Genomic DNA, 15,790 nt, shown 5'->3' on the forward strand with positions numbered 1-15,790 from the left:
GGCTTATCTATTTGTAATACATCAAATATAGTATAGATTAAATAATTTGCTTATTTGTTTTACAAGAGCATAAAAAAAATAACCAACAATTACTCTGAAACAATACAACTAACAACAATAAACTTTTGAAGTCCAACTCATTTGCTGTGTGTACAGTTAGTGCTTAGTTATTACAATAAATCAGAGAATTCCAAACTTTTGAAAACTAATATACCTCTCTTGACATTCAGCTGCTATAAAGCATCAAAAAGCTGCAGGTTGTTAGAAACATATCTAGAGCAGCTCTGTATACAGCTAAATGTGCTCCCTACCAGGCACTGTATTTCTTCTTCAACTATGTGTTATCTGTCAATTAGTAAGAACTTTAGTAGCTTTTTTTTAAACTCTTGTTACTGACTTTTTAAAATACATTTATGCCAAGATCAATAAGACAAAATACTTCATTTTTCTAATTGTATATTTATGTTTAAATAGCATTATTCTCTCCTATATATTCATATAATTGCAAAATAATAATTTGAGTAACATACAAATGAAAATTCTTAGAGCCAGATAGGGTGGAAACATTAAGAAAAAAAAATTACAAACCTTGTAGGTATTTAGACTCCATTTCCTAACAAGTTCTAACTTTTCCATTGCAGGATTTTTAGTTTCATCTGCTAGAATAACTGGTCCACTTTTTGTCTGCGTTCTCTGGCCACCTGTAAGATCAGAACAAAAGATAAAAATGCAAACCAGATAAAGACAAGTAGAAAGAAAACAAAACACTGATGCTGTTCAAATTAAACTACTTATGCATTTAAAGAAATAAAAAAGTTCCCACAAAGTAAGGACTAGAACTTCCTGGAATCATTTTGAGGATAATTTCCTAACACTTAAAAAAATATATTTCTGAGGTTTGTCCATCTTCTTAAAAACAAATCCTGCAACCGGCCTTCTTCTCTAAATACATTGCTGTTTACTTCAAGAAAAATAAAATTTCCACAATTAATCTTATAACCTAATGATTCTAAAAAAAACTGTCAGTGAAAATCTGAAAGGCCACGCACTCTTCACAGTGATCTCCTTTCACTATACTACATAGAAGAGAGCAGCAATAGAATGTTACTGTAATTTTGTAGGATTTAAAAACACTATAATTTTAAATAGTCATTAAAAATATCTTACCACTAGTATAAGAGGCTGTGTTATAACAAGACCTACATTGTACTTCGTTTTTTCTCAAGAGACCCCCCCCACTTCCCCAAAAAGCCATAATTAATACAGGCAGTATAAAGCCCTGATAATGCATTACTCCAACAATCAAGAAATTATGACATAAAAGCAACTCCACAACTATATAGTTCCTAATAGTAAAATATTTTTCACAGAAGAAAATATTTAATAAACATTTATGATGCTAATGACTTGGGATAGAAACTTCATAATAATTTTAAAATAACAATGAAAAGAAGACAAGAGAAAATGTTTTATAAAATGGCTGTAAAAGGTTACAGTCAGCAAAAATCTCTTTTCTCACTCCTCTAGCCAGCCCAGCCTTTATCACAGCTTTACCACAATCTAAGAAAGAGAACAGCATACAAAATCAAGCACATTTAAGAATTTACAAAATTCTCACAGAAACAAAATATAAAATATTAACATTTCATGTAAAAAGAAATACAAAGTTTATTTTTTCCCTGTTTTTATAGTCCAGCAATATTAAACTGCAGAGCACTTTAGGATCAAATAAGTAAACCAACATTTTCCAGAGCAAAGAGAGGATGATTTAAAATGAATCAAATTTTACAGTGTTTTGTAATCGTTAAGGTAAATTAAATTTCGGGTTTGAAATAGAGCCTAATAAACTTTGAAAAGTCAGAAAGATAAGCTATGGCTAGAAAGATTATTTTCCCTATTGTTAAAAAAAAAAAAAAAGCAGCCACCAAAAAAGCCAGAATAACACACACCTAAGAATATAAAGCAAGTGATAAGAAACTGAGTGAATTAGTTTAGTTTCAGCAGTAGCAAGAAGGGCTTTATCCAATCAGTGCAGTGAATACCTGCAGGAACAATTAAATCACTTCCTTGTTGAGCCAGTCGACTAGCTGCCACCCTGCCAGGAGACATAACAGACGGCAGTGGTGGTGCTGGGGAACCTGAAAAGGGCAGACATTTCACTGTGAAAATCCTTTTCTTCTTCCACATACTTACATTTTGAATATAGGTGTACTGACATTTTCTTTAAGATATTCAAAAACTAGGATTAAAAGCTAGAATTAATATACTTGTTTTCTTGCAGAAATGGACTAATAATAAATGGATGCTACCAGACTGAGTTCTTAGTTTCCAAATCAATTAAAAGAATGTGATTAAAGTCCCATAGCTGAATGATTTAAAGCTTAAGTAAATATTTTATCACTTGCTACTCTAACACAGGGAGGAAAGCTCTTCAAGTAGAAATCCAAAGCCACGTAACACTGTATCAAATTTATAATTAAAATTCATAGAAATGTGAATTAATCACAGCCTTCACAGAAATTGTAGCCAAAATTTTCATATCATAAGTCAAATATCACATAGTGTAGGTCACTGCTACTCATAGTATGGATGCAAGGGGTCTCCATCAATTACGTCACCTGGGAGCTCACCAGAAATGCAAAACTCAGGCCCTGCCACAGATGTACTGAACCAGAATCTGCATTTTCACAAGATCCTCAGGTGATCTGCATGTATTTTGAAGCTTGAGAAGTGCTAATATAGAGTGTTGTTCCGATTAATCATAAGCATTACTTCTGAAGCTTTTAAAACATACCTGAGACATTCCATAAAATCTACTGATTATCAGTGAAACAGGTATCTATCTGTAGGGCTTTTTTTTTCTTTTTTTTGACAGTTTTAGCTTTTTTATTCGATTGATTTTTGGTTTTCATTTATTTATTAGGTAAATAAAAATTGTATATATTTAAGGTGTACAAAGTGATGTTTTGATATATGTATACATTGTGAAATGATTACATCCATCACCTCACATAGTTACCTCTTTTGTGTGTGTGGTGAAAATACTTGAGATCTATTCTCTTAGCAGATTTCAAGTATACGTTATTATTAACCATAGTCACCATGCTGCACATTAGGCAACTGTAGTTTTTTAAAAGCTACTTAGGCTATTCTCAAACACAACTAAGTTTGAGAACCAGAGGAAATAACACAATTTTTGAGTGAAACAAAACTGAGTTTTAAATTCTAACTCTGGGTTTGAAATTCTGGCTCTATTTAACCACATAGTATCAATATTTTAGTATCAGTAATTTGTCAGTAACACCCTGGCAAATTACTTAAGGTCTCTGAGCCTTAGTTACCTATAAAGTAAGAAAAACTGACTATCCAACATTGTTGCTAATGGCCAGCATTAAACTAAGAAAACAGTCTGGCATTAAACTAAAGAAAATTAGCTTCAACTGATTTCTTTATTTTAAATTCTAAAGGCTATATATCTTTAGGGAAGTGATAATTAAAAAGAAGTTGAAAAAATTATTAACATCCTTCCACATTTAGCTGAGTATATTTTAATGTTTATAAGATAATTTTATTTCAACTACACTCCCAGTTCTCTAGAAAACACATAATGTATCAAAATTTATAATTAAAATTTTCTAATAAGAATCAACGTCAACTTTCTCATATCCCAGATATACTAAGTTCTGATCAGAAACAGCCACCAGGTTTAATAATATGAAAACCTTAATCTGGACTGGATCTAATGTTAAAATCCAAACATGCAATAGACCTAAATAGGTTGGTGCTACCTTTCAAAGTGAGAGATACCTGTCTTTTAAAAAAAAAAATCTGTTGAGCCATAAAATTTAAAACTGGAAGGGGAATTCCTTGGTGGTCCAGTGGTTAAGACTGTGTGCTCCCAATGCAGAGGGCACGGGTTCAATCCCTGGTCAGGGAACTAAGATCCCACATGCCACTCGGCCAAAACAAACAAACAAAAAAACAAAACAAGAAAACTGGAAGGGACAACGGAAATCAACTAGTCTGACATTAAACTACAGGAGAAATGAGGTGCAGAGAGGTTAAAACAACTTCTTATTAGAGACTCAGATGTTCCAAATCCACACCATAATGTCTCCATTACTAAATTCAATACAGAAAACACGAATCCATAAATTACTTGTTGAGTTGGAAGGCATTTAATGTTATCCAGTTCAATCACCATTTTAAACAAAGACTATCTCTATTATCCAAGGCACAAGGGTTTCTACAGGACATTAAACTACATTAAATTACAGGAGAAATGAGGTGCAGAGAGGTTAAAACAGCTTCTTATTAGAGACTCAGATGTTCCAAATCCACACCATAATGTCTCCATTACTAAATTCAATACAGAAAATACGAATCCATAAATTACTTGTTGAGTTGGAAGGCATTTAACGTTATCCAGTTCAATCACCATTTTAAACAAAGACTATCTCTACTATCCAAGGCACAAGGGTTTCTATTATATAAGGAAGTGTAAAATAAAAGATGACTACTGTAGTTCCATTTCTTGATGATCCCAGGAACAGAGCTCTGTTGTTCTGGTTATTACTGTTTATTAATCTTACATAAGAGATAATCCCATGACATAACAAGAGATATGTATAATATATGTAACAAATGATACAGAACTTTCCAAACTAAAGTAGCAAAAGACATGGTGCTGAGGTAAGTGTGTACCTTCAACTGTTTGCTCAAGGGTAATTATTCTCTGTATCTTCAACCCTTTAAACCACTAATTTAGACTAAATTAGTTACTAAAATCATTCACAATAAATAAGTAAATCATTCCAACAAAAAATAATTCTTAAAACACTATGCTTTTGCTAATTGACTAAATTTGGGGAGTTAGCTCTGTTTTCTCTCAACAGCAGAAATCTAGGAATATGAATATGTGTATGCAATGATCAAAACCCCATTAAAACAAAACTCAGATACCAAGTATACTTCACTCTTATGAGTTGATTTATTCATGATTTCTACTATTATTGATTCTACAATGTATTTGCTGGGCAGATTTCAGTATTTCTTGTTGTTAGGCTGAATTTAAGTATCATTTCTTCTAAATTTGCTCTAGAGATGGAAAAGTAAATGGTAATAGAGTCATTTAAAGTTATCATTCAGTCACTTCTCCAGAGAGCTAACATAGCCCCAACTCCTAATATTTTTTCATAAGACCTATTTCCTAAATTTTAAACATGAGAAATCATGTTCATTCCAATTTATCTATGTATGTCTTCAAACAAGGGCACTTAAGGCTTCCCTGGTGGCGCAGTGGTTAAGAATCCGCCTGCCAATGCAGGGGACACGGGTTCGAGCCCTGCATTGGGAAGATCCCACATGCTGCGGAGCAACTAAGCCCGTGCACCACAACTACTGAGCCTGTGCTCTAGAGCCCGCGAGCCACAACTACTGAGCCCGTGTGCCTACAGCCCGTGCTCTGCAACAAGAGAAGCCACCACAATGAGAAGCCTGCACACCGCAACGAAGAGTAGCCCCTGCTCGCCGCAAGTAGAGAAAGCCCACGCGCAGCAACAAAGACCCAACGCAGCCAAAAATAAATAAATAAAATAAATAAATTTATAAAAAACAAAACAAAACAAAAACAAGGGCACTTAAAACAACTACAACTTTCCAATAAATGCTCAACTAATCTGAGTATGGCAGAATGATTATCTTTTTCATATACTGATTAACAACGCAGTTTGTGTTAAAAAGTGTTTTACAAAGTCAATTCAAAGAGACATAAATTACCGCCATTATCATGAAACATTTTTTATTCCAATTTGAAGGATTAGGATGGATCTATAAGCAAGTGAAAGTGACTGGCATTTTCATGCTCATGCACAGCAGGTTACAATGGCCAGCTGATTTTGATTATTGTATAATACTACTCTGATTAAGGGGGAAAGAATAAAACCAAACATCAGCTAAATAATTTCACTGAAAATACTTAAAATATCTTAATTGTAAAAGTTTTTTTTTTTTTTTTATTCTATGTTGACATTTAAATTTGGAAATTGGTGACTGGCCCAAAAATGTTGTCACATTATGCAAAGTAAGCCTTATATCTTTAAGCACTCATAATTTTAGGCAATCAGTCAACCTTTTCAAATTCAAAGTTATCCCCTAGAGAATAACACCACAATGCTATGCAATGACTACGGAGATACTGACATGTATGCTCCCTTTCTATATCTTTATTTTTCTGAACATAAGAATGAAAAACGAAAATAAATAATGTCAGTAGGTAGCCCACTCATTTTACAGCCTAGAGCAGAGGATATTATACTGGGTTATCCTAAATGCCTATTTCCAGGATCCATTTAACAAAGAATATATTTCAAAATACAGGTTTTAAAATAAATATTTATTTATTTATTTGGCTGTGTCGGGTCTTAGCTGTAGCACATGGGCTCTTCTTTGCTGCGTGTGGGATCTTTAGTTGCAGCATGTGGGATCTAGTTCCTCGACCAGGGATTGAACCCAGGCCGCCCTGCATTGGGATTGCGGAGTCTTAACCACTGGACCACCAGGGAAGTCCCAAAATATAAGTTGTTTCTGACTAAAGTATTGGCCATTAGTATAATAAAAATATAGAATACTATTATCTGCAAGAGGGCTAAGGATTACAAAGGCATGGAGATATCTTTTTTATTTTGTGAAATTATAATGCAATATTAAAATTAAAATTCTTCATTGAACATCAACTATTACTACTTTAACTACAGCTCTGTCGAGAAAACGATCCATTTTCACGTCCAAATTTCCACATGATTTTACTTTCTTTCACTTGTGTGAAAATGAAAGAATACCTAAAAAATGTTATTATAGGCAAGAGCATTAAAAAAGGAAGCATTTTTCTTTCTTTTTTTTAAAAAATTAATTAATTAATTAATTTTTATTTTTGGCTGTGTTGGGTCTTCTTTTCTGTGTGAGGACTTTCTCTAGTTGTGGCGAGCGGGGGCCACTCTTCATCGTGGTGCGCGGGCCTCTCACTTTCGCGGCGTCTCTTGTTGCGGAGCACAGGCTCCAGACGCGCAGGCTCAGTAGTTGTGGCTCACAGGCCTAGTTGCTCCGCGGCATGTGGAATCTTCCCAGACCAGGGCTCGAACCCGTGTCCCCTGCACTGGCAGGCAGATTCTCAACCACTGCGCCACCAGGGAAGCCCGGAAGCATTTTTCTTTATATTAAAAATAGACATATATACATGGGATGTGTGCAGAAAAGAGCTAACATAGTAGGTCTAACTACTTATCCTTAAAAAGACCAGCTTACAGAAGATTGGCCCTTGGCTGGCATCTGAGAACTTTAATTTTGGGGTGATGCCCTCCATTCCCAAAATGGTAAGACTTGCTCACTATGCCTAAACTGTTTATACAAACAATGTGGTTTACGCTTTCCTTCTGGAGTCTGGAATCTGGGCACGTGCTCACAGAGGGCGCCTATGCGAGCAAGCAATCTCCAGTAAAAACTCTGGGCATTGAGGCTCTAATTACCTTCCCTCATTAGCAACATTTCACATTTGTTGTCACAGCTCTGCTGGGGGAATTAAGCATGTCCTGTGTGATGGAACCGGGAAAAGATCCTTGCAAGCTTATGCCCAGTTTCCCTAGACTTCGCCTCAGGCATCCTTTGCCTTTGCTAACTGTGCTCGGTATACTTTTGCTGTAATAATCATAGCCTGGAGTATGACTATAGACTGAGTCCTGTTAGTCCTCTTAGGAAATTACTGAATCTGAGGGTGGTCTTGGAGACCTCCTACACAGCATGTATAGTAAGAAAAATAAAAGTTTCATTTTCCTAATTGCTATGAAACAGGAAATATGTATTTATACAAATCAATATTGACCTATAAATTTTGTGGTTACCCCTAAAATAATTTAAATATGCATTCTTGACATAATTTTTGAGTTTTTATTTCAGTATTTTAAAACCATTTCTTAAGCAATAATCAGCGCAATTATGCACACTGATCTATTTATATAGAGATGACTACTAAAACAATTCTTAAATTGTTTAAATTGAAGAGAAAAAGGATTATGTTTATAATCAGTGTTTTATCACGGAATTAAAGGGCTCAACCCTCATACTTTATTAATAGAGGCTCCACCCCAGCCATCTTTAAAAGTAATGGGTTCCTTACCTTGAAATGCTCCTGCTTCAATAACCCCCTCTTTGGTACTTTCAAAGCCATGAGATGTGATTTGGGTTTCTGAGAGACCAAGTCCAGCTGGTAATGAACGCTTCAAATCCTTAGCAACATTTAAATAAAAGAGAAAATCTTGTAAAAAATCTCACATCACATAACATTTCAGCATAACTATGTCCTTTTAATCCACCTTAAACTATTTTTTCTCTCTACTATGTAGTATTCCCTATGCTGTCACAGTGTTCTGTAATGATGTATAATCAGCAGCAAACTCAGCAAGATCTGCTATTAAGAGATACAGTGTATATCAAATACAAAATACTTTCATCATTTTAGAACTAAGCATCAGGCAGATATTAAAATTCAATTTCAAATTTCTAATCTACTGATACGTCAGGAAAATCATTTTAAAGAGTAGAATTAAAATTAAAAAGTCAAGTGTAATACTAACAACCTCACTGATGTCTAATATAATCATGATGAGCCTGGCTAATGTTCAGTAAAAACAAATGATTCATTTGCAAAATTAAACTTCCCTTTGATTTCCAGGTTAGCTAGGTAAACAGGGCTTCTCTCACTTCAGTCAGGGTGAGATAAAGGTTGAGGTAAAGAAAATTTCTTGTTATTTAGATTTATATTAAACCAACCTATAATATAAATTATATTATATTAGCCAACCTAACTGCAATTTAGCTTTTAATGGTAATAAATATAATATTTGACATTCAGTCTTATAGTAAAAGAAAAGAGAAAAAGCCACGAAACACAGAAGTCCTTTCTGTCCTCTGGCTTGGATATGAGGAATTACCCAATTTTCATAATCAGAGTCTATGAATGGATCCTACTGGTTTTTCACAACAATGACAAGTTAGCGATGCACTAAAAGATAAATGTCTTTGAAATCCTTTCTTAATACTCTATTCCACCACATATAATGTACAGTTATCATGTGAAACTCCTGCAGCCTTCACACTGGAACTCCCTATTCTGCTTACCCTGTTTTATTTTTCTCACAGCAGTTATGATTAAGTAGCTAGTGACAACTAAATATAATTTACTTATTATATTCAATAAATATTTGTTGGATGAATAAATAAATGTATTTGTTGAATAAACTAAAGGACTTATGATAACACCATATGGATTAAGAAGTTGATACAGCAATAGGCTTATTTTAAAATTTAATTTAATGAGTATCTGCTTATTCTTACTATGTTAGACTTGCTGGGCAAAGAAAAAGATAACCTAAGGTACAGTACTTGCCTCACCGGAGAGACAAGATACACAAACATTAATATAAAAGTTGAACTTGGTGCCAAAGTAAAGACAATAAGTATCAGAGGAATTCACAATAGGGACTAAGTCCATGAAAATCGAATAGGAAAAGAGAACGTACTGCTTGAGCTCTGGAACATAAAGGATTTATTGAATCAACATTTAATGAGCACCAAGTTATGACAGCCACTCCTCTAGACACTACAGATAAGCACTGTAGGAAACAGATGGTCTCTGCCCATCAGACTCATGTGAGGTATAGGGGAAGGAGGAGACGGACAGTAAATAAATGTATCTCAGGTAATAAGAAGTGCTGTAGTAAGTACAGTTGATCCTTGAAAAACACAGGTTTGAACTGCATCCCCTTATATGCCGATTTTTTTCAATAAATATGCTTGTACTACAGTACTACAAGATCCGAGGTGGCTGACTCCTCAGATGCCGAATTGTGGATAAGGAGGGCCAAAGGAAAAGTTACACAAAAATTTGACTGTGGGGAGGGTGGGCACCCAACCCATTGTTCAAGGGTAAACTGTAATAAGTTGTAAGTGTGTTTATTTTTTTAAGGCAGGATAAGAGGGATACAGAGTGACAGGCAAAGGGTGCTACTTTAGATGGGATATTCAGGGAAGGTCTCTCTGAAGAGGTAAGATGTGGGCAGAATTCTGAACAAAATGAGGGAGTGAGCCATTTACATATGATCAGTTTGTCAATTTCTACAAAAAAAAGCCAGCTGGGATTTTGATAGAGACTGTGTTGAATCTGATCAGTTTAGGGAGACTCCCATCTTAACAAATTAAGTCTTCTAATCCGTGAACGTGAGATGTCCTTCCATTTATTTAGATCTTTTTTAACTTCTTTCCTCAATGTTCTATAGTTTTTACGGTACAAGTTTTGCACATATTCCTGAGTATTTTCTTATTTTTGATGCTACTGTAAATGCAATTGTTTTCTTAAATTTATTTTTGGATTATTTATTCCTAGAGTATAGAAATAAAATTGAGCTTTGCATATTGCTCTTCTATCCTTCAACTATGCTGAACTTATTATTTTTAAAAGGTTTTTTTGTGTGTGGATTCCTCAGGATTTTCTATATACAAGGTTATGCTGTCTGCAAACAGAGATAGTTTTACCTCTTCCTTTCCAATCTGTATGCCTTTTATGTGTATAATTATTCTTTATATCTTATACATATTTTATCAACACTCTTTTATATCCAATATTTGATAAAAACATTTTAAAAAAGTGGTAAAACCAATGTACACTTAACATCTAGAGTTTTTCATTAGCAAGACCAAAAAGAAAAAAGGCAAACTTTTTGTTGGATAATCCAATGGAGATATGTCTACTCCAAAAGAGAAAACTAATCAACATTAGTTTTACCAGGGACATTTCTTTGAATTGGCCTGTAAAAAAAAAAAAAAAGTACCCACTCCAATGATTTGTTATAAGCAAAGCTATGACATAATTTTTAAAAAAATTTTAAGGATCTCACTGCTAATCATTATGAGGACAAACAAAAACTAATAAACATAAAACAAAAGCACAATAACATAATAGCAAATACAAGTAAGCTGAAAGATTGATTCTTGCTTTCTTCACCCTAATTAGAGCTCCCCGTGAAATCACCTTTTGAATTTCGTATGGCAAACTTTAAAAATGTTTATCAACAGCAAAGACTCTAAAATCACTTTTTAAAGTTTGTGATAGTCTCATCAAGTATCAACTATTACTAGAAACATGAAAGACCTGGAAAGATAATTCAGATGACCTCATTTGAATACTACTTTCCTATCAATATTTAGTGGCTATGTGATCCTGGGTAAGTACTTAAAAACTTTCTAGCTCCTGTTAGCTCAGCTGTAAAAAGAGGATCAAAATTACCCCAGAGTACTACGACAATTAGACGAGATAATATGGGCGACGACAATTAGACGAGATAATATGGGCGAGATACCCAGTACATATTTTTAGGCACTCAGTTAAGCTGGCCATCCCTCTCCCCTACTACAATCATCTTTACAACTAATTAGTGCTATCACTAATAATTACAATAGCAAACATTTCTCAAGCACTTACTATGTGCCAGGGATTGTTCTAAGCACTTTATGTACAGGCAGTCTTCACTCTCCATGACAGTGCAAGATCAAGATCATAAAAATGACCAAGAGAGTAGAAACCGTGCAAAGTGGTTAATGGGAAAAATTGATTATTCCATGACCTTCAAAAATTCTTGTCAAAACTTAAAAAAAAATCTTTCCTTGCTTATGTTGTTAAGCTAGCCTTCACTAAGTTCTTCTGGCTCACATCTAGAGTCTCTCAAACAGTGGCAGTGTCAACATGCCTGTGGGTCAGTTATTTCTTCCACAACTCCGTTTAGGTTTATTTTTCTTTTGGCCACACCGCGGGGCACATGGATCTTAGTTCCCCTACCAGGGATTAAACCCACGCCCCCTGCAGTGGAATTTCGAAGTCTTAACCACTGGACCGCCAGCCAGGGAAGTCCCGTTTAGGTTTTGTTGGGGTTGTTTTTTTTTTTTAAATAAATTTATTTATTTATTTTTGGCTGCGTTGGGTCTTTGCTGCTGTGCACGGGCTTTCTCTAGATGCAGCGAGCAGGGGGTACTCTCTGTTGCCGAGCGCGAGCTTCTCATTGCGGTCACTTCTCTTGTTACAGAGCACAGGCTCTAGGCGCGCGGGCTTCAGTAGTTGCGGCACATGGGCTCAGTAGTTGTGGCTTCTGGGCTCTAGAGCACAGGCTCAGTAGTTGTAGCACATGGGTTTAGTTGCTCCTCGGCATGTGGGATCTTCTTGGACCAAGGCTCGAACCCGTGTCCCCTGCTCTGGCAAGCGGATTCTTAACCACTGTGCCCCCAGGGAAGTCCCCCATTTAGGTTTTTTTTTTTGGGGGGCGGGGGCTGAGTTGGGTCTTCGTTGCTGCACGCGGGCTTTCTCTAGTTGCAGTGAGCAGGGGCTACTTTCCATTGAGGTGCGTGGGCTTCTCATTGTGGTGGTTTCTCTTGTTGCAGAGCATGGGCTCTAGGCGCACGGGCTTCAGTAGTTGTGGCTCGCTGGCTCTAGAGCACAGATTCAGTAGTTGTGGCGCACGGGTTTAGCTGTTCCGCGGCATGTGGGATCTTCCCAGACCAGGGCTCGAACCCGTGTCCCCTGCATTGGCAAGCGGATTCTTAACCACTGCGCCACCAGGGAAGCCCTCCCCACCCCGTTTAGGTTTGATTTGAATTTCTGTTATCACTTTTCATTTCTTTGCTGCAGTTCTATCTTTGTTCACCCATTCCCTTTTGATTATCCACTTCTGTAAAATGCCACATGGGTTTATGACCAGGAGACAAGGTGGTAACACAACCACATGATTTGCTGTCTGTGTATGAAATGAATAACAGATACAGTGACCAATCACCAAGAGACTTTGAAAGTGACGTGATTACTCAATAATCATGACATGCATCATTATTCACATGGTGATTTTTGAACTTAAGTGCTAGCAGTGAAGTTTGTACTTTATACAACTACAGTTAATATACTGTGGTGACAGAAATCTGAGCTGTGTTGTTGGGGACAGATATTATTTAATTAAACCACGGTAACCAAAATTAATGCATTTTGGAACTATGCAAAGCAAGAACTGCATAATATTATCTCGTTTAGTAGTACTATCACTACTATTTTACAGATGAGAAAACAGGAACACAGAAATAGGACTAAGCTTCAAGACACACTATTAACTGTAATGTATAGTAAATGTAAACAGACACAAGCAATTTGTTAGAGACTCAGAATTTATTTTAGCTAGTATGTTTTCTTAAAAAAATTATTTAAAAAATACCTTTAAAAATCATTGCAGAATCTGCTCACTAGTTTAAACACACTAATGCAAATATATTCTCAACTTGTAATTTCCTACTGGTACAAAGCAGATAACAACTTTCATTCTATTTCACTTATTTCCTAATGTCACGTAAAACCTCTTGTCACAGGACAACATCCTTTTCATCTGTGTATTGTTTTGGAGAGCACTTATAATTAAAAAGAAAACACTCTTTACACTCAGTTTTATTTACTTCTTATTTTTAAACCAAATCTCTGAGTCTGTTCATTTTGCTGAATAAATGATCTTTACCTTTCCAGTTTATTTTTTAATATACTTATGTACTAAATCAATGGTTTCCAGTTTTAAATATTACTGACACTTTTATTCATATTTACATAAAACCAGATAATTTTTTCTCTCTAAAAGACAAATACATCACTTACAAAATAAATAATGTCAAAGCACCAAGATATTTCTTAAACTCTGTGAGTTTGGTTATTAAGGTCAATTATTTATAGAGTGGTTTCCCTGGATATTGCTTTGCTCCAAGTCTTGACAGCTTTTTAGCTCTCCTTAAGGAAAAAAGTATCAAAGACATCTCTCAAGATATGAGGGTGAAAAACCATAAACAACATACAAATGGCAGAGAGGTCCAGGAGAGTTTTGTTTGCTGTATTCTTAGAACTTAACTGAAAGAACATTATCCATTTGAATCATCTGTCCTGTCACAAAATATTGTGTGAATTCCCAGAAAAGAGATATAGTAGTAGTAGTTGGGAAGACGGGAGCGAGTAACAGGTTAAATAAATAGGGAATTTGATGGATACCTCTTATTCCCTAAGTTTTTAAGAAGTTAAGGGATGCTTCCATCTTGTCATGCATGGCCTCTGGAAGAAACAACTTCTAGCTGTCTGAGGATACTGCATTTCACTCAAACCCCTCCCAATGGTCTCCCAAGGGTCCTTTACTCAACAAACAAAAGTTCTTCTAGAAAAAAACCTCGTGTCCTTTATGTAAAACAGCTGTAAAATCTGAAAAACACTAAGGCCTTCCTTTGCTTAAACTCTCACTAATAGAAGGAGCCTAACCCAAAGTGGTACAAATAGATCCATTCAGATTGTGAACAGAATTATCATTTTGATAGTGGTCTGGCAGTTAAGTTGCTGCAACACAAAATGATATGCGCTATGAGAGTGGAATGAATGACTTGTAAGAAAACACTCAGTATTTTATGAGCTTGTTGACTGCTTTCTGTAAAATACACATTCTCTAAGTAATATAATTTAGCCTCATAGTTCACAAAAACTTAAAAATGTATCTTTACATAACCCTTAAACTTTTAGTGTCTCAGTTGTAAGGTTGTGCCTAGCTTAGTAACTTTAAAAATATATGTTACTGCATTTACTCCTATAGTTTCCAGAATATATTTGAGAGACAATGAGCCCATTTATAACCAACAACGTAAAATCCCTAATTTGCATTTTTATGTCGCTCACATTCAACTCAACGTTTAAGACTTTGCAAAGTCATGCTTAACAATTGAACAATAAAATGGAATAAACCTGAAGTTAATTTTCTATTCAAGCTACTAGGATAATACTGGAGTATTTAACAGTTTTTAAAAATAAATCTTCAAACAATTAAAATAAAATATAATGCTTTTGGCAAAAAAGTTTCATGTATAGTTTAAGTTCTTTTCAGAGGATACAAGAAAATACTTGTAGTTACAGCTTCCATAAAGCTGTGAAGGGGTGCTCATTTTCAACCAAAATAGCTTGCTTCCATTTGCATATTTTAACGAGGTAAGAATAAGAATGAGGTTAAAAATGTAACTTTATAATTTAGCATAGTAATCTACTTTTGAACTGAAGTTAGTGCAAAATTAACAATTAAAGAACACCGAATGTTCAGCAAATTTGCTTTAAAATACACATGCTTTGGGGATTCCCTGGTGGCGCAGTGGTTAAGAATCCCGTCTATCAATGCGGGGGACAAGGGTTTGAGTCCTGGTCCGGGAAGATCCCACATGCCGCGGAGCAACTAAGCCCGTGCGTCACAACTACTGAGCCTGCACTCTAGAGCCTGTGTGCTACAACTACTGAGCCCGCGTTCCACAGCTACTGAAGCCCGTGTGCCTAGAGCCTGTGCTCCACAACAAGAGAAGCCACTGCAATGAGAAGCCCGCCCACCGAAATGAAGAGTAGCCCCCACTCGCTGCAACTAAAAGAAAGCCCGCGCGCAGCAATGAGGACCCAACGCAGCCAAAAATAAAATAAATAAATAAAATTTTTAAAAAAACACATGCTTAATAAGATGCACAACACTACAGTATATAAGCAGAACTAGAGATTTTAAGCTCGGTGCTTTGTGACCACCTAGAGGGGTGGGATAGGGAGGCTGGGAGGGAGATGCAAGAGGGAGGAGATATGGGATATATGTATATGTATAGCTGATTCACTTTGTTATAAAGCAGAAACTAACACACCACTGTAAAGCAATTATACTCC

At 35.6% G+C, this 15,790-nt stretch overlaps 1 protein-coding gene across 8 annotated transcripts in view; it reads right to left on the minus strand.

Moving 5' to 3' along the window:
• Positions 1-15,790, minus strand: part of ARFIP1 (ADP ribosylation factor interacting protein 1) — a 127,556-nt gene that overhangs the window by 59,972 nt on the left and 51,794 nt on the right. For 7 of the 8 annotated variants that reach the window (XM_061192524.1, XM_061192526.1, XM_061192521.1 and 4 more), the window contains 3 exons: positions 8,171-8,279; positions 2,043-2,138; positions 589-701 (listed from right to left, as the gene is read on the minus strand). In XM_061192524.1, coding sequence (XP_061048507.1) covers positions 589-701; positions 2,043-2,138; positions 8,171-8,279 — 318 coding nt within the window. The remainder of the gene's footprint in view (positions 1-588; positions 702-2,042; positions 2,139-8,170; positions 8,280-15,790) is intronic. The other variant, XM_061192525.1, reaches the window with a different exon arrangement.

This window comes from Eubalaena glacialis, chromosome 5 (assembly GCF_028564815.1).
Source record: "Eubalaena glacialis isolate mEubGla1 chromosome 5, mEubGla1.1.hap2.+ XY, whole genome shotgun sequence".
Taxonomy (NCBI): domain Eukaryota; kingdom Metazoa; phylum Chordata; class Mammalia; order Artiodactyla; family Balaenidae; genus Eubalaena; species Eubalaena glacialis.